General features: G+C 47.5%; 1 protein-coding gene across 1 annotated transcript in view; it reads right to left on the minus strand.

Annotated features, from left to right (window-relative positions):
• The window catches only part of LOC135388255 (uncharacterized), a 50,810-nt gene that overhangs the window by 19,673 nt on the left and 11,342 nt on the right, over positions 1–19,795 (minus strand). The window contains exons 5-8 of the mRNA XM_064617681.1: positions 17,998–18,157; positions 14,359–14,489; positions 12,772–12,898; positions 8,908–9,069 (exon numbers count right to left, since the gene is read on the minus strand). Of these exons, the coding sequence (XP_064473751.1) occupies positions 8,908–9,069; positions 12,772–12,898; positions 14,359–14,489; positions 17,998–18,157 (580 nt within the window). The remainder of the gene's footprint in view (positions 1–8,907; positions 9,070–12,771; positions 12,899–14,358; positions 14,490–17,997; positions 18,158–19,795) is intronic.

The raw sequence follows: 19,795 nt of genomic DNA on the forward strand, positions 1-19,795 counted from the left end.
CGGAGACAAGGTGACATCCGTACTTGCCTGCGGAACTCGGTGTCGCTGCTCAGGTGACTCTAGCGCTGCTGCTAACCCTGTATTCACACGAGTCAGTTTTCTGCCGGCTGACGCTCAGGCGGCAGGGAACGTCACCGCTCTCTGGTGCCACGTGACCGGCGCTCTTCGCCACGTCACCACTTTCTGATCTCCGGAGCGGCAGTCGGAGGCAGCCGGATATCTTGTCCTCCCGGCACAGATTCTGACGACCGACGGCGTCTGCTGCCGGTAGGAGGAGAACGTAACGCAACGGATACTTATCGCGCTTGCTTTTTATTTCATCAGGATTGCTCTGCATGTGTCCCATACAACGACATTCACTGTACTATGGACAATTCTGAATTGGAACGCTAACGATACTTGGCTTTACCGCGTAAGTGGTGCAACGACACGCCGGCGCAGGAGCGTCGGAACAATTATGCAATGCATAGATAGATGCCTACAATGTAGTCTTGCATAGGAAGATTTTTCCGGCGAAACAGACACAGAATACAAAGCATGAATTTTATAATTGCGGAGATTTCTTTCGCTGGACAAACGTTGACTACACATAATCGTTCGCTTGCACCCTTCCAATACATGTATGAAAACATAATAATTGGAAGCTACTCTTCCTACGGAAAGGAAAATAAAAATTGATTTGATTTAATTTAATTAATTACTGACTACCTGTAGCTCGACATCACAGCGTCATCGCCAATCGATCACTTGTCGGCACGCTATTGCGCCTATATTGGTGCTCAGCATCGAGATACGCTTCATTTGTGGAAAATACAATCGAATGTGATGACCTTGATTCTTAAAATAATCCGACAGGGCGTTTGGGTCGTCCACACAGAGATTTGGGTTAATGCTGTTTTACATTCCATAGCGCTTCTTCGGAATCTATTCTTTGGCCCATATCTTGTCCCGTTTCTCACATGAATGCACTCTGCGTCATCCACAAGGAGCGCAAGTGCTATAAGTTTTCTTTCATTGGTCCATCCTACGCTAGACACAGACGAAATGCACAAGCGCGAATACAGAAGGGATCGGAAAACTGAGTCTCCGGGAAACTTGGGCTGCGTTCCAATACCCCGGTTAGTCGACTGCCTAGCGGTCTAACCGGAAGTGCCGCCATGTTAAGTCTCGTTCCAAATCTCGCCAGTCGGCTACCGCCTAGTGCGCATCGATGCAATCTAGTTATACGCCTGACCATCTGACAGCCGGGATGGAGACGCGCGTTGACGGTACCAGCGTGCCCGCTGTTTCTGCTGGCTTTAAATGTAAAGTTGCACATAGTGGTATATTTTTTAAAACTGCGCAGAGAGTTGCAACACATGTTTAGTTGTGAAGGTGACAGTCTATGCACGATGTCCTACAAACTTAGCGCATTAGAGTCCTGCTGCGCTTGCGCCTTACGCATTTCTTGCGTGAGCAACGAGATGGCGCCACAGGCGCCTCGGCTAGGCAAGCCTGTTCCAATAGTGAGAAGGTCTACTCAGCTGCCTAGTCAGGCGGCTTTGCGGGCGCGAGGTATTGGAACGCAGCCTTACTCGTGCGAATGCTAGAGAACGAGCGGGCGTCTTCAGACGCGTAGTGACCTTGTTTATCTCGGATCTCCTCTCACTGCTTCCCGACTTGCTGCTGGCAGAAAACTGACTCGTGTGAACACAGGGTTAAGAAGGGGTCGCCGTTGTCTGACTGGTCTCAACGAAAGCCTGAGGTCGGCGACACTGTACATGGTGGACGAGTGCAGCTATTAACTTGTATAGCGTTGTTTTGCTGATAACCGGCACACTCTTAGAACATAAATTCTCAAACACATAACTCGCTGAAGGCCAACCAGTGCGCAGAATGACACTGCATGACCACTCCTGAAATCTAGAGGGCATGAGGCCAACAACTTCAAAGCGGCCTCGGTAACACAACCACCGCCACCTGCATCTCTTTTAATATCGAACGTGTGCCGAGAGATGCGGAAAAAAGCCTTTGGCACAAGATAGTGGTAGGTTATGTGTGAGTAATCACAACATAATGCTGTAATTGTTCACATGGTGACGCTTTCGGAAAACTGGGTGCATGTATTTATAGGATCGTCTAAGTATCATCAGCGATTCCAACCCCATCTGGACTAAAAGCCTCCTCCCCTTCATTTCCCACATGCTTACATATACCGTCAGCAGTCAACCACCGCAGACGATTGAAAGTGAACTCTGAAATAAACAGTTCACTGGAATTATCGCACAACGCGCTCTGCAGTGAGCACAATTCAGAGAGGGCATCGCTGTCCCTCCTGGCTTGTTGAAAATGGGAGACGTACGCCCTTTTTTATGCAGTTACGTGAATTGCACGAAAGAGGTGGTGTCTTACTCGGGGTTGGCCATACAGGGGTGGTCATCGTCATCACTATACATGACATTCTCGGGCAAAAATAAACCCACCCCCGCCACAATTTCCGGTGTCACGAAGACTTTCAGTCCTTCCGCGACTAAGGACGCTCGGAAGCAGCCGGCATCTTTCGCTTCCCTGCTTCGTTGAAAACGGGAGGCGTACGCCCCTTTGTGGCGATTAGAATTGCCACAAAAGGCGTGTAGGACCCTCTCTCTCTCCTGAAGTCAGAAGCGATAACTGTATCAATCGCCACAGTGGTTGGCGCAGACTGTTTGCTGTGAAACCGGATGTCGTTTTGCCACCAAACCGGAAGCGGTGAAAATGACATGTAGAGCAAAAAAATAAAATAAAATAGTAATAGTATAATAAATAAATAAAAATAAAATACAATCGAAAAGAAAAAAAAAAAAGTAGGACGCATACGCCACTCTCTCCTAAAACCAAGTTCTGTTTCTGGAGTGTGCAGAAAGCCTGTGGCTGCACGGAGCTGACCCACGTCACCATGGATACGCCAAGTGAAATGGTATCCGACTGCAAGAAGACGTAATGAGTCCGTGACTTGTATTGGCAACCAGGGTTGAGTTCCTCGCCACTACTTAGGCTTGCGAGCTGGCGTTTCCTCCGCCCTCGTCAGCGCTACGCCAGAGGCTGTACAGTGACCAATCGCCTTGTTGAGGGGGGGGGGGGGGGAGGGTAGTGGTTTCGACTGCAGACTCAGCTGCAACCGACTACATGGTTTTCGTTGTTTTCTTTTTAGAATGCATTGTTGAGCGGGAGCGACTTGTGCACTGTTATCGGCCAAGGAACCGGAAACGCCAACTTCGACGAATACGTAAAGGGAAAGGCAAAGTACAAGAGCGGGAGATGGGTATGTCAAGGGATGTGCCTGAAGTAGGCACGGAACTGATGGAGAATTGGACTGGTCGTACCCCTACGTGGTTGGCGTATCGTTGCTTTACGGTGACTCAATCGCCGCCGCTGCGACCAATTGTCGGGCTGCACGTTAGCGTGTGCCGTCGCTAATCGCTGAGCCGCACGAGAGCGCCTGCAGACAGAGCCGTTTATAGAGAGAGTCTTGCCATTGGGAGGAGCCAAACTCTGAGCGCGTCATGCGATGTCAAAGTCGAACGACGTTCCTCGCCGTGCTCTATTGTTACCCCGTCGTCAGCCACCTGCAGATGCCATTTTGATGCGGAGCATTGTTTACGATGCAAGGAGGGAATTCACGTGCGTACTTTGTCCTTGAATTCTCTCAGTTTGGCAACAGAGCCCCCGTTATCAGAGGCAGCCGCGGACCATAAGGGCCGGGTCCCATAGCTTTATGCGAGCAGCAGCAGCAAAGCAGCAGCGGTGCGGCAGCAGCAACACGGAAACATGGCAGCAGAGCAGCTTTCTGCTGCCGCTGCTCTGCTGCTGGAGGCGTCCCATAGCTTCGTTTTGAATTAGCGGCAGCAGCGGCTTAGGAAACACAAAACGTGTTGGCAACTGTGTCATTGTTTACATTTCGCACATTCCGAAGGCGTACGCAGCGGCTAAGCCTTTTAGTGCACACACCTAGGAACGCAATCCTAGGTGAAAGGCGTTTGTGTGAGAGATATATTGTGGATTTGGAGCTCATAAGTGAACTTTGAGATGAGTGTGGTGGTGGTCTGAGCCTCGTATTACCTGATTGACTCTTCGTTGATGTGTAGTCAGTTTCATGACATTCAACGTAGGTTCGTCCTACTGCTGTGCAGAACAGTCCTTGCTGTGTTGTGTGGAGATTCTTCTACGGGATTTTGTCGTATAAATATTGCCTCGTTACTATAGCGTACGTTGCTCTTAGTGAAATAAAATTGTCTAACGAAAACAAAGGCCCCTTCTGCTAGTACTCACTGCTTTCTGCCTGTTTTCACAAGGAATGGGTTCATTATCTATCTCTATCGAACCTTTTTTTGTTGTCTGAACGTTGTCTATCTTCATCTAACCCTTTTCAAGGGTCAGTTTCATTTACAACCACCTAGCAAGGTCTTGGAATACAGACCACAAGAAATTTGTTCGGTTTGGTTTTCACACGGCATGAACGTGAAAGTGCTTGTACGTTATCAGGTAACGGGTTTTGAGGTACTTTACAGAAAACAAGCGAACATGTAGCTACAACTGGTACACAACGTATGTATCACGTATGTTCGGTCGAACACTTTATTGAACTTTATGAACTGAATTATGTCCTGAACGCGCACTTCACGCAGTCCCGATGATTGAACACTCGCTCCAAACTACTGGCAATCACAAGCGTATCCAGGTCTTCAGAATCAAATCACAGAACAACCAGAAACAAACCTTCTGCCGTCACTCACCGCCCTGCTAACCCTAAACACCGTCGAACGAAAACAATACCAACCAGCCTCCTGATTGGCATTCGAGACCAGCTGCTCAGGCTGCAGAGCAACAGGGCAGCACAGCAACCAAAAATTCGGATACGAGAGCAGCAGGGAATTTCTGCAGCTCGGCAGCGCTGCTGCTCTCGCCCAGTGCTATGGGACCGCTCGTGTCGCTGCAGCTCTGCTGCTCCGCTGCTGTTGCTCTGCTGCTGCTGCTCAAATGGGACCTCTAGGCTATGGGACCCCGCCTTAAGCCGTTTATTCCTGTATTCAGCGCGACCAGCTGGCGGACAGCAACAAGATGGCGCGCACCAGATTGCTGAAAAGAGGATTTTGCTTGGATTCAGTATTTTCGGGCGTCTCAACGAGGACTGTGACGGCGAGGACTGAGGCTCCACCCATGATGCGGCAAAAGATTTGAGTATGGTTAAACTCTCACTATAAATGGCTCTACGTGCAGAATAAAGCATTCTGTTCGACATCATCGTCCATTGCCTATGTGTCCGCGATCTTCGCGAAAATATTGCATGGAACATCTAATACAGGTTCAGACTGGTGAGGCATATGTCAGGATATGGCGCGATGCATAGCCTACTTGGATTGCGTACACGTTTATCCGCAGCAAGATGGGTGCAACCGTTCTTGATGACCTGCTGTTTTTGCGCACAAGCGCTGATTTTTAAGAGTGATACGTGTCTTCGTGTTTTTTTCTGTTTCGTCCGTGAGTTGTAATCCAAAAGGGTATTCGGAAAAATATGTGCAATAAAGTCTTCATTGTGTGTGCCGAATATTGATTGCAATGCGGCTTTGCACACACAGTAGTGGTGGTGTGATGATAAAAGACATGGCGCCAGATCTTTCTGTCTCAGACACAGAATCGCTACCAAAATAGGTACCGAAATTATACCCTAAACTGAAACCGAAACGCACTTTTGTTGGAGATACGGAAACGGAAACCGCTATTCGTCCGGCCACGGAAACAAACGAAAAGCCGAGCAGTTCAGGTACCTGAAACATAATCGGAAACAATTGTTTTCGGTTGTCAACCCTGGTATTAATACATAATATTCAATCAATTCAAAATATTTTCCCTAGCGGCAGTATCCCGGTATGTTTGCGCAGCGGGTCGTCAACAGCGATGCCTTCCTTATTTAAGAGGACATCATGATGTATTTCCAACGCATAAGTCAAACATCGAACTGATTTTCGTTGTTCAATCCCTGCTCCAAACGGCTACAATCACAGAGAGGAGGGCTGGTGTGCAGACTTTTACGTATCTTGAGTACGTACTCAAAATACAGTAGCTTAAATACTACTACTACGAAGTTCTGGATCAGAACATAACACCAAAGTTTACTTGAGTTCACCAAACATTACTTGACACAGATTTCAGCAACTTTCAGTCAAGATGCTGCATTAATCCACCGAATGCGCCTCGATGTGGCCTCTACAGCTAAGTGGCGTTACCGCTTGAGACAAGTTGACTCTCCCACCTGCTGCCACTGTGGTGTGCTTGAGGATCTGGAGCATATTCTTCATTGCTCCCACTACCAACCTTCCCGAACCACACTCTCCGAGTCTCTTCTTCAGCTGGACTCTCGCCCCTTCTCTCTATCGAAATTGCTTGGTCCCTGGCCTAATCCAGCCCAGCAACGCTCAAAGCTCTTCTGACATTTCTGGACACCATCGGACTTCGATCGTTATTGTGAAGGGGCTCGTTATTTTATTCCCCACATTCCCACCAGCAATGGGGTAGAGTATCGCCTGTGGCGATGAACCTCCCCACTCTCCTCCCCCCCTCCTCTGTTGTTGTTGGACACAAACCTTGCAAATAAAATACATGCTTAGGTATGCCGGATGATGTTCAGTTGTATGGTCACGTTCAGAATACGCGTTTCAGTTACTGCTAACACTAACCCTTTCGGCCATGGCGTCGTCAAAATCGGACAGGCCAGAAAAAGTGCGCGTGCGGCTCCGAAACAGAACCGAAACCACTGGAACCGACATAGAACTGTATGTTGGACATCCCACGCGTCGACAGCATGAATTTTTCGTTAGTCGCGTGCCGAGACGAAGACGAAGCGCTAAACATGGCGGAGCAGGGCCGTGGTTATGAACGCGGAATGGGTGAACTTTGTCATTTATTGTGGCTTTCTCTACAGGGTAACGACATTGATCTTTTTCTATGACATAAAGCGAGACCTAGGAAACACCACTGCATTGAGAAACTGATCGGTGCGCGCTTTCATTTTGCATTCCGGGGTGTTAACCACTTGAGCGATTTTGACACCATCAGGGCTCAGTGATTGTGCAAATAGGGCGCGTATGTCGAAAGTTCACGCAGCACTTGTCCCATAACTTGCGATCATCTTCTTCATTTTGGTACTTCCTCATGATTTTCAAATAGTTGCCTTCTAGACCATCATTCGGGGGGGGGGGGGGGGAGGAGCTCTTTCTCGAAGGACGTACATGAGGAGGAGGGGTACGGACATGCCTGATTGCTGGATTAGGTCGGAGCGAGGCGAGTGGACGATCGAGCAAAGATAAAGCAGCGAAGGCACCGAAAAGTGCACAGAAGTGTACGAGGGCACACGTAGTGAACCATCGTGATAATGAAAAGAAATGTGCGCCAGTATCACACCAGTATCACACCTCTTCTCAGCTGACAGCTTGCAACCATCTACAAGAGTGACGCACCATATCGATGCATTTGTTTTCGGCGCGCATACCAAAAAGCGGGAAGGGAGTTGCCTCAGGACCTGTCCTGAGGCAACTCCCTTCCTACGTTCTACCGGTTCGCTGGATTTCTACCCATCTACATACCAAAAAGCGTGTTGCTCATGGAATAAATTACCCAATGTTCGGTACAAGTTTTTTGCAAGACCCTCATGCTTGAGATCCTGGATAAACCACAGCACCCTGCTGTCTCTTCTGGGAAGAATACGTTACACAATGTCGGTGGAGCAAGCCTGACAAATACTATGCAATATCCATATTGCCCAGTTGTCGTGAGTATATAAGTGCAGCATAGAAAGCGTCGACAGAAATCCTAATCGTTGTAGGTAAACCCTACGAAAAGGACGCAATCAAGTAAACCCTACGAAAACCTTTGATTTCGTACCAGTGTCCTCAAATATGTATCACGTGAAGACGGTTTAGACTTCATATGTCCATGCTGCTTGTATTCGAATACCATCGTCATTAAACACGCGTTCAGTCAGTCCTGCCATTCACTAGATCGCAGCCTTAGTCTCCCATATGCCTCCGCAATCAACAACCATTGAGCCCTGGTGTCCTGTTTTGACGACACGTAGCCATTTTACACAATAACTATGAACTGAATATTGTTTTGATGTAAGCATACTATATGGGTGCACAGTAGTAACAAAAAGTAAATTTTAAAAAATCTGGCCCAAAATAAATAATTCCAGGGCCGAAAGGGCTAAAGTATCTTCAAGAGTAGATTAAACGCAAAGCCGATAGCGTACGACGTACTAAAACTATCCAATGGATTACGCTGTCATTCGCAAATTTCAAAGTGAAGTTAGGTCACTGAGGCTAACGGACGGCGAAGGTGTTGGTTAAGTTCATTCGCGACTTCTTGTTCCCAGTGCTAGATCTGAGCGTGCCGTATCTACATGTGTTCTATGTGGCCCGCCTGCGGCTATGCTGTGAGCACGCCCATGAACATTTAACGCCACCCCACGCTGCGCGGACGAAGGCAGGGCAACAGCGAACCTGCGCAGCTACGACATGGCGAGGAATGCGCCTCCGGTCTTTGGAGTAGATTAGTTTGCGGTTCGACGTAGGCGCTACATACAGATTTCAACTCAATACGTAGTATTTTGACGGCACAAAACAGACTGGTATGACGCAGCTGGAGGGTTAGACAGAAAACATCGGAATTTTTCCAGACGGATGTGGGCACAATTCGCAGCCAATTCGGCAGATGATGTATAATAACCCTCTCTTCCTCCCCCTCACCGTCCTCCACTCATTCCTGCTGTCCGGTCTCTCGACGTCTGCACGCCGCTTAGAATCGAAAAGAAATACAAACACTGTTCTTCTTCTGCACCTCACAGGGTTTTTTCCAAGAAAGGTGTTGCATATATAGCGGAGTGCCAAGACTTACCCGTGAATACGCGTCCAAGTTGAAACCCATTGTGCATTGGTCACCCATGGCGCTAAGGCTCTTGTGTGCGTTATAGCTTAGTCTTCCACACACAGTCAATGAGAGCATTTCTACCGTTCTGCTGGGTAGGGTGATGTTCTCTCGGAATTTTAATGCACCCACCTGAAAGAACGAGGAGTTGGTGTGTAACATCCTGCATGTAACGATGGCGTATGCGGTATGCCTGACCGGAAATCACGGGGTTCTAGGTTAAGGTCTTAATTGGCGTCAGCAACTGACAAGCAACTGACGTCGTGTGTTCGTGCTGTCCCTCTGTGTGCCCAGGCTCGGGCTTTTACATTATGGGGCGTCAGCACGTTTTCCTGAGCTATTTGAATTTCAGAGGCATGTTGCAGCCGGGTAATAAACAATGCTGGGGACCTTGCACAACTGTATCTTCTCAAATTGAAATCTCACTTAGCGATGTCGATATAACTGCATGATGCACATGCGCAGCATCTTAAAGAGACTGCAAAGTGAATTGTAAATCCATAGCTTATTACTTGGATGCCTGAGATACACCCAGGCTCTGCTATGCATTGAGTTTTTTTCTTTTTTTCTTTTTAACAATGGAATTTCAAAGATTGTTGCGCCAGGCAAAGCTTGCGGACTTCAAGGCGCAACAACCATGATGAGACGACACGCCCACCATCTCTTGACGAGGCAAGCAACTATACTGGCCGTTTGCCAGGCCGGCCAGGTCGCGGTGATCGCGGCTGCAATAGGTGCTTCAGTGATGCAACCGAAAGTGTGTCGGAACTCGTGCGAGTAGTTCACGCTTCCTCAATGTCGCATCTTCCCCATTTGAGTGCCCGAGAGCTTTGTGGCGGCCCGTGGACGACGTCGAAGCCACTAAGCCCGGGTCGCCAGAAGAAGCTGCAGTCCTGGCTGGCAGCGTCCTAGCTTTAGCCCACGAACGTCTGCCCCCTCGGATGTTCCGCTAATGCCGGTCAGGACTGAAGCTTCGTCTGGTGACGCGTGTCCGTAGCACGGTTGATAAAAAAAGAAAAAAAGTGAAAAAGAAAAAGAAAAGAAATCACGATAACAAAATCAGATTTCATTCGAAATCGATTTTTTTCCCCATTTAAATCATCCTTGAATATAGTCCAAAGGCCGGGGGTGTCATGTATTTATTGGTAAAAACGCAAACCGGCACTACAACATCAGAAACAAGTAAAAGCTTGACGTTTCGGTAACAGTACTGCTCCCATCATCAGAAGCAAGTGTCTTGGCTGAATTGCTTACTTATCCACGGCATATCTAAAGTGGTAGCGAAAACAAGCGAAAATACTAAATCAGACCCATCGGCAAGGCTACCATGATGAGGCGCAAGCGACCATGAGTGTTGGTAGTAAAGGTACGATCGTAAAAAAAAAAAATTTACAGCATGGGCATGGCTTGTGTGTGTACTAATAGGTAATTTATAATTTCAATGTAGAATAAACTTTCTGTTGTCCCACTTGTGCACATACAGGGTACGTTAAAAAAAAAACGGCTCATTGCATCACAACGAAATCAACTCCATAGTATTACTAGTAGCCCAAAGTGTTTCAGAGTATTTTTGTACCGCAATTAACTAATTAATTAGTGGATATTAATTTTCAAACTGTCTAATTACCTGGATTACAGCAAAGATGTCAATTGTGAGGTTGTAGGCGCTGCCATGACAAAACCAATTCAGTTGGTTTTCATATATCTAGCTCTAACGACTTGTTTTTTCCCAGGTCTCCAGAAATGCGCCCGGATTTTCGAAACTTGCTCGGAGCATGTTTCCGACGCGCAAAAAGAGCGCTCGATGGCAGCGCCCTCCCACGTCCACTTGATGAACATGGAGATATGCGATCCATGCCGTCTACACTCTTATCTGTCACCCTTGCATAGTGCTGTATCTGCTCGACGATCAGAGGGCACAGCGACGATGACAACGCGGCGCATTATCTTTTTATTGTTTGTTTGATTTCCTCCTCTTTTTTTCTTATTTCGCCGTGAAACAACTGAAAGTACGCAACAGGGAAGGCTGTCTTGTCTGTGACTTGCCATTTGGTCACATGCCTTATCTGGCATTGAGAAAGCATTCTTATAAATACTCATGGACCCTTTGAACAGGCATTGTCTTCGTTTCTTATAGTATGAGACTCTTCCCACAAGCATGAACGACCTTCCTCCACTGCAAACATGGCGCATGACACGAGTGCCCTTCGGTGCAAAAATTCTCTGTACAATATCTCAGAGATCCGAGTCACCAGACCGTAAGAGGACAAATGTTTATGAACCGAACTGGGTAAACTAACGAATACAAAAGGAAGAACAATCCGCGCTAGCCCGTGCCCCACTGACTCATGCCGCCCCCGCTGCCGCTTCGCCTTTTTCCAACATAGTCCGGGGCCGGCCTGGTCCAGGACGAAGGATGTTGAAGATGATGGCCAGTTCTAGAGCTCCAGCTAGTGGAGGTGCTGGACAGGACGTCGGATAAACGTTCCGTCCGGTAGCCTGACGCTGCATGGTCGCACGAGGCCGTCCCGACCAGGGAAAAGTGCCACAACCCGAACAAGTTGCCAGGTGACTCTCGAAGCACTGGGCAAGGAGGTGAAGACAGGAGTACTAAGTCGTTAACAGAAGGTGTGTTCGATACCGTACACTGCAGGCGATGAGCTGAGGGAAGCTCAGCGATGTACTCCGTTTGCCACCTGGTCCACAGCTCTTGCAGAATGGCTTGCCTCCTCCTCTTGCACGGTGCTGGCATCAGGCAGAACTGTCAGCCGCCTTCCGACAAGGAAATGTGCGGGAGTGGAGGAAGGTCGTCCATGCTTGTGGGAAGAGTCTCATATCAAAAGAAACGAAGGCCGCCAGCAGCTGTCGTGAGGAGCCGGAACAAGTTGTTGCGAACTTGTTTTCGCTTTTCCTTGATTTTAAAGTAATCGCAAGAACGGCAAAGACAGCCAAGTAAAAGGTGCGAGGAACTGTTGCTTTTTCTTCTACTGAATATCCGGTGGTACGAAGAATGTTCCTTTGGTGTGTAGACACGTCGGCAATTAAACATTGCGATTTGTTTTGGGGTCTCGTTTCGTTCGACTGGTATGTCTGCTTCTCCACACAAGTCATACAAAACTATCGAGAGTGTAAAAGCTATTATTTATTTATTGATTATTTTCTTGATTGATAGTTTTCCGATACGATAATTAACTATCGATAGTACTCTTTTTTTCTCTCTTTTTACTATCGATAACCAGATTTGGTTCTCACTATTGGTCTCAGTGCACAGTGACAACGTAAGCAGAATCACGTGCGACATAAGTGCATTCGGTTTCGTCGTAACGTACGAGTTCGATGCACTGCAAGCAGCGAAAAGGAGGCTCACCATGAAATCGTACGCAGTCATTAGACTTCGATGCCTGTCAATCCAACGCTTATCCCGTATCCCGTGTATCCCGTGACCTTGCGGTTGGTTCGAACGGCACGTAGCGTTGCAGTGTAAGCTGATCTGAACTGTATTGTAAAACTTGTACGAGTGACGCTTTGTCTTTCACGATTTTCTGCTCCCCAATAGTTTACGAATAGTTGACGATCGATGGTTTCCTTACTATTGACGGTGCTATCGATAGTTTTCTCACTATCGATAGTTCGATTCTCATACGTGTACCGACAGTATTTTTGCACCACTAGTCGGAACTTGACCTTCGAGGAGCAGTGTTGCCGATACTTTCGCGTCGCACAAACCAACATATCACTTCCTGTAATGTCGCGACCTTCCTTCTGCGACGAATCTTGCATTTAGTACACGACAGCCGGTAGGCGTTCGGAGAGTCCTTGGAGGGGTGTACTTACGAACGTTGGTTGTTCTCCAACCACTGCTTCGTCCCACAGCGAAGCACCAGTGACTCTGCACTTGGGCGAATCTGGGTAATTTGCAAAATAAGTTGTTTGGAACAGCACGATGTCCGGCTGAGTGCTCCTGCGTCAGAAAACGTTCTATACATATGTGTTGGCACGGGCCTTCTCGTTGACCGACAAGTGCTAATGGCGGGAAATGTAGAACGCCCAGGCACCTTGAAATGCTCAATATGTTGTGTCTCCATATCTCTCCATATAGAGCTATACCGGGTGTTTCACGAAGGTCCCCCGCCAAATAATTCGTGAACAGGTGACGCCCTCGAAGAACTTTCGTTTTTGAAAGGATACTTGGGACATCGACCATGAACGGAGTAGGAAAAGGCTCATTATCATACGCTGACTAAATAAATAAACATTCGAACTTTCAAATTTCACTTCGCACGACTACGAAACATCCGTTTTTACGTATCGGGGCCTTCAGCAAAAAAATGTATTCCAAGAAAGAAAAAAAAAAAAAGAAAACGCGTTAGCACTGTTTTTGTCTAGCAATTAATCGGTTTCGGATTACATATATATCTAGCGCGGAGCAGCGCACCAGGGTGCTCTTTGGATCAGCTATCGGGGTCAATTTCGTGTTCATCCGCCTGGTTGGCACACGGGGGTGACGGAAGATAAGGAGCAGCCGTAAGACCGCAGGAGACGCTTTTTTTTTGTTTCTCACCAACATCGCCAACAATTTGGTGTTCCTTCTCGTTCTCCATCCAACCTCTGTACCCAACTAGTACATAGCGTTCGCGGGGCATTCGTCATAATCCACGCTATCTCGCCTACGGAACGACAGAACCTCCAGTGCTGTATACCAGTGGCTTTCAGAAGGAATACCAAAGCGTCTCTTGCGGCTGTTCGCAGTCTTCCGTCACCCCCATGTGTGAACCAGGCGCACGAAATTGAACACGAAATTGACAGCCTGATAGCTGATCCAAAGAGCGCATTGCTGCACCGCTCCGCGCAAGAAATATGTAAACCGAAACCGATTAATTACTCGGACAAATCACTAAGTGTTGACGCGTTTCTTTTTTCCTTTCGCTGGAGGCTCCGATGCGTAAACAAAGGTTCTGTAATCGTGCGAAGTAAAATTTAAACGTGTTTATTTAGTCAGTGAGCGTATGCAAGTGAGCCGCTCACTGCGCACTCCATGGCCGATGTCGCAAGGATACTTACCAAAACGAAAGTGCATCGATGGCACCACCTGTTCACGAATTATTCAGCCGTTAGCCCTTCGTGAGACTCCCGTGACTATTTCCATATATTACATAGCCAGTAGAACATTGTGGTACGGACACGCAGCTGACGCGTTAATAGCAAACCCAACAAGGAGCTATCAAATCCTGTATATAGAACTCACAAGCATTGTTGAACGTTGTTGTAGGCATCGTTTAGTATGGGTTCCGATAACAATCGGATGGGGAAATTATAGATCCCAATCAAGAGACCACTTTACGTTCTTCATGGTGTATGACCTTGTTAGCGCACCTGCGATCTGTTGCAGGCTGCCTTATTGAGTGACGGCGCGCCACTTACGTTATGACTTTATTAAATGCTGCCACCATTTTTGCGTCGAAGTTCTCGTGGTAGAGCAAAGCTGCACCGTAGAACAGGAAGCACGGTATATTCGTACCGTTCGTCGCTTCGCGTTGGACAGAGCGCAGTTCCTGGACAGAACATGAAAGGAAATGTACTTAGCAGGCGGTGCCTGGGTATCCGACGATTATTTCTTTCCGACATGTGGCGCTTGAGCGTGTTCTCTCTCTGTCAGAACGTTCCTCAATCACCTTCGGGCAACATTACTCATCTGACGTATGTAACGCTTTACAATGTTGTAGGAACGTTACACAACTGTTGTGTAAATGCGGCGTTGCGTTCTATAGATATGACTGTCACACTGTCATAATGTAGCAGAAACGTTACCCAAATGGTGTCTCGCGTTGAAGAATATTGCTATAACAGTATCACAATATTGTGGAAACAACGGAAATGACACCTCAATATTGTATTTGTGTTGGGGTAACATGCTTCTAGGACTGTCACAACGCCGCCAACAGATTTTCAAGAGGACATTAGCCACGTTTTTGCAACGTTTGAGTAAAACATTACCACAACGTTCCGGCAACAAATTGTGCTACTAGGGGATATAGTGTTTCAAGCAGAAGCTACGTCCAGTACAACCTGCTGACGTGTTTGCATATACACGAACTTAACGAATAGCTAGTCAGTGTCAGTATACATTAGCTATTCCGGTTCGTGCGCATCCCGTACGGAAATTCCGGAATCCGGAACGAATCAGGTTATCTGAATCATGTCTGATTCCGGTCTGAATTCAAAATTGGGCGGGAATGTCAATCAGGATTTATTCAGAAATGGGGCATCAGGAATCAATCCGGTTTTGCAACCAATTCCTGAACCAAACCTGAACACAACCAGAGTGATCGCGTACAGGGCCTGAATATTTTCAGACATGCGCCGGATAGGTTCCTCCATGCTTACTGAATAGCCTGAATAAGAATTGACTGTAGCCGGATATGATTCTGAATGATCACTGATTAAAATCGGACTACATCCAGACAGAATCCAGAATGACTACTGAATGGCCTGAATAAAAACTGGTTGCAGCCGGATATGATCCTGAACGATCACTGAATAAAATCGGACTACATCAAGATAGAATCCTGAATGATTACTGAATGGCCTGAATAAAAACGGATTGTTGCCATATATGATCCTGAATGATCACTGAATCTATGCGCGACGAAAACTGGCGCGAATGCGCTTTACGCGCGCGCATTATACTTTACATAGTACACCATAAAGGTAGTGCATGCAGAGTACAGAGGAACGAAACACAACCTACTGGCGTTACTCTACGACTTTATTATCGTACTGAGATGCACAAATGTGACAAGATTTCATATCTGAAGTGCTCATGTCATGGGTGTTCATATCAGTGCATGTGTGCGAAGAATAAGTGTGACACTGCACCGGATAAGGTATTTATATAAGGTAAGGATATAAGATATTTCTGTAATGCAGGTGCCATCCCCACTTGACGTAAGTGCATGGAGCACATCACAGGGATGTAACATTTCCGTGAGCTGCAGTGAAACGGTAAGGCTCTCCAGGATTCTTCCCTCATGGACACAGGCATATAGAAGAGCTTCATTTGAAACGAAAACCATTTCTAGACCCTTTCAAGCGCTGAAAAATAGCAGCTTTTGAAGCGAATACAGTGGCAGGAACGTGCTCACCGAAGAGACCAAAGAAAGATCAGGGCCTGGGAAGAGCAGAAAGAGATCTTCCATGAGCATCTCTCAGAAAAGGAGTAATCGAACCAAATCATTTTGATAAAATGAAAGTTTCGAATTCTATGAAGATATTCCTTCATGCGACAGCAGTGGCCCTGTGTACATGGTATAGACAAGCATGAATAGCCATAACACGTCTCGACAACAGCATGGTTCATCGAACAAGTGAACCATTGGTTTGACCTCATGTGTAGTCGCCATCCCGTTATGGCTATGAGCAACCACAACATCGACAAGCACAGCGAGGCAGTAGCTTGCCCTCGAGAAATTCATGATTTTTTTTTTTTTTTCACGTGCGAAGATCGGAAATGGGCACTTCAAACCATGTCAGCGCGGGGTGCTCCTTTCTAACACGTCCATTCTCCAGCTACAAAAGCACCTCCTTGGAGATTTGAAGTTTGACTACGTCCTCACTTCAAGGTTCGCACAGGACAGCCTGGAAAACTTTTGATCAACCATTCGTCTAAGAGACCTCATCCCAACTCCACTTGAACTTAAAATGGCACTGAGGATTATCACCATATCGCAATACCTCAAAGTGTCCGCCACCGGATCCTACGAAGTGTATGACGGAGCGTTCTTTCTTGCTGATTTTGACACCATGAAGCAGAATGCACAAACCTTACCCGACATTGACACCGACAACCTGACCCTGACCTACGGAATGCATCACCTCACCCAATCAGAACACAGTGCCTTCTACTTACAGTGGGCACATCGTGAACAGTGCCGAAGTGTTCTAACTACAACGAATGCGACTTGAGCTGCAAGTGTTTTCACTACAAGCAAGTGCTACACACCTGGAGCTCTTTCTTTTTTTGATTCCGTGTTAGCGCCGCGAAGCAACTGTGGCTATGAGCGGCGTACAGACGTGGACAGATGGGGAGAGGACAGCACAAAGGAGAGGGAGACGGGGGGGGGGTTAGTGTGCGTCCTGGGCCGACTTCAAGAGGAACTGTGCCGATGTTCGTCTGGAAAGTCTTCGGAAAACCCAGGAAAACCTCAGACAGCACAGCCGGTGACAGGATTCGAGCCTGTGTCATCACGACGTAGAATGATGCCACTAGCTATTGCAGCCAATAGAAACAAGCGTAGGGCGCGACTAAAACGTACCCTTTTTTAGGTTAAGTTGAACACGTGTATCCGCTCCGCGACCGAACGGTGTCTGCGTGCTGCGGATAAACGATGAACTGCTGTAGTGTGGATAGCTTCCTCGTGTCGTCTACTTTTACTAGTTTGTTCTGCGTTTAGTGCAGTATGTGAGCATTGGGGAACCGAACAGTACCGTACCATCGCGGCACAAGTAATCTTCCGGTGAATGCACACTCCGAACCTCGGCCGGCGTGTCATCCACACTGGTAAGGTGACGGTGTCGCCCCCTATATGGCGATCCCGCTGCGAATAGTTGGACAAACAACACCAGTCTGACAGAAGTACCTACTTCGCATGCGCCCGTATATGGGACAAACAACGAAAGAGGTAGTGGTCATTCCACGTAAGCTAAAAGTTCATAGTTGCTTTGGGCCAGTGCAAATGCTTTGGGCACTCCACGCTATACGGGGATATTCGTCGGAATTCCGAAATCGTCTTCGGAGTGAACGCTCAATGCAATGTCAGGAAACGAGCCGTAAAGCCACATGACTGGCATTCGGTTTCGGTTCCTGCTTCAGGGGTGTATCTAAGCGACGGTGACGAAGCCGCAAATGCGACAAGACCTGAGGTGCGATGCGATGATACTCGACGCTCAAGACCTCCACGGTAGACAAATGCCAAACTGCCAACCTATACAGCAAAGAGCACAACAAGCAAAGTGGCGCCAATGCGGTTCGACACCGTGCAGGCCATTTTCTGTCCTGTTTACCTGAAGCAAGCTGATGATGTCGGTGAGGTAGCTGACTCCGGTGTTGCTTTCGATTTCAGTGTCCAGGGTTCCGTAGTGCCTGAGCCCTTCTTTGAAATATTGAAGCATTGCGGCGTGTCCCTCAGGAGTTAAGAGTCTATTTGCCGTCGACGAATGCTCACTGTAAATCACGGTGAAAATTAGAAAAGAGGAAAGACAAGAAAAGAATAAACGACGTTCGTATTATTCGCCAAATATCCCACGTTCTTTTGGGGTTTAGGGATTGTTTGGCACAAGAAGCGTTCTGGAAGGCGCGAGAGTAAGAACCGAGACGAATACGATATTGACTTTTAGTAAATGGTACGCTATCACATTTGCCTACGTAAGGGATAGCATTGGTGATTCAGCTGACCGCGCGAAGCTCTTTGTGTTAGACGGGTACTCAGAACCACCAACGCCATCCCTTATCTACGGAAATGCGATAGCGTACGACGTACTAAAACCAATCACGCACGCGCACACGCAGTTTTTCAGGAATAGCATGCGTACGCTGGTAGGTTTTGCGGGAGCTACAGGAGGATCATAGCAAGTGTCACCTACCCCTTTGGAGTTCACGTTCCATTCGATAACATAGATAAGCGAAGTGTACTGAAAGAGCAGTGCACCACCAACTACTACAAAAGTAAATTCGTGCACCTTGTTTAATGGAGTGGATGCAGAACTGAGCGCCCTCTTGTAGCGCGCAGGAAAACCTGCGGAATTCCGCCATGTTCGAGGCGCCCTATACCTAACGAGGAGGAGAAGGTATGATGACACGTCACCGACGACGTTACAGGTGGAACTCTTTCTGGTTCGCCGGTCAGTGGGGGTCAGCGCCCTGTCCCTTTGCCGCCGTAAACCAGTTTTGCCAGTTCTCCCGGAGAATTGGGGATAGAAGGAGCGGCCCAATCATAAACGAGCCAGGAGAAAAGCTTTTTCAGAATCCCGAACAGCCGAGTAGCAGACGACAGCGAAGTAGCAGACAAGATTTCTCTGGACCAATCAGCAAGCGTACACCCTGTTGCGTCAGCTCGAGGTCCCAGGCAGGTCTCAGGCTGGTACTGCTCTCCGCCGCCGTTGCGTGCGGTCGCTTTTTGCGGCGTAATGAAATTCGATATCTGCCGTAATTATGACTCTGTGGTGTGAATTACTTCTCAGGGTGCATCTTACTGGCCTACTTCATCCTACCTCACAGTTTTATAGGAAGAAAACAGTGTTAAAAACGACTTCTGTGCTACTTTAAGAGTGCTTAAATGTCTGGACTCTTTATATTGGACTGAAAACACTAAGCGCAGTCATTTCGATTTTGGGCAAGGGCATTACGAGAACCTAGAGCAGCGCTGCCTTGTTATCCCATCCCAGGAGAAATTTAGACAGTTTTTTAGAGCCCATTTCAGAACTATAGTTAACACACTTGATACAACAGAAACATTTGGTATAAAAAGCTTATAGATTGCAATTGTTGCCATGAAACTCGCTATGATAATTATTGTTACGAGCTAGTATGATATCCGATTTTTCTCAGCTTGGTGAATCTGAGCTTTCGCAGTCGAGCAAACTACAAAACTGCCACGTTAGGTTTCACTGCATTTCATGTGACTGTTTACCAAACAGATAGTCCCCCTCAGGTATGCGCCTCACACTGTGCATAGTCTGAGGACACTTCATGCTCGGCTAACACGTCACGTAATATATACCATAGAGTCGCCTTCCACAGCTTTCCTGAGACAGAAGTGGCAACTAGCCGTCAAGGGAAAAGATAAGTTCAATGTTGACACAG

Source organism: Ornithodoros turicata, chromosome 3 (assembly GCF_037126465.1).
Source record: "Ornithodoros turicata isolate Travis chromosome 3, ASM3712646v1, whole genome shotgun sequence".
Classification (NCBI taxonomy): Eukaryota; Metazoa; Arthropoda; class Arachnida; order Ixodida; family Argasidae; genus Ornithodoros; species Ornithodoros turicata.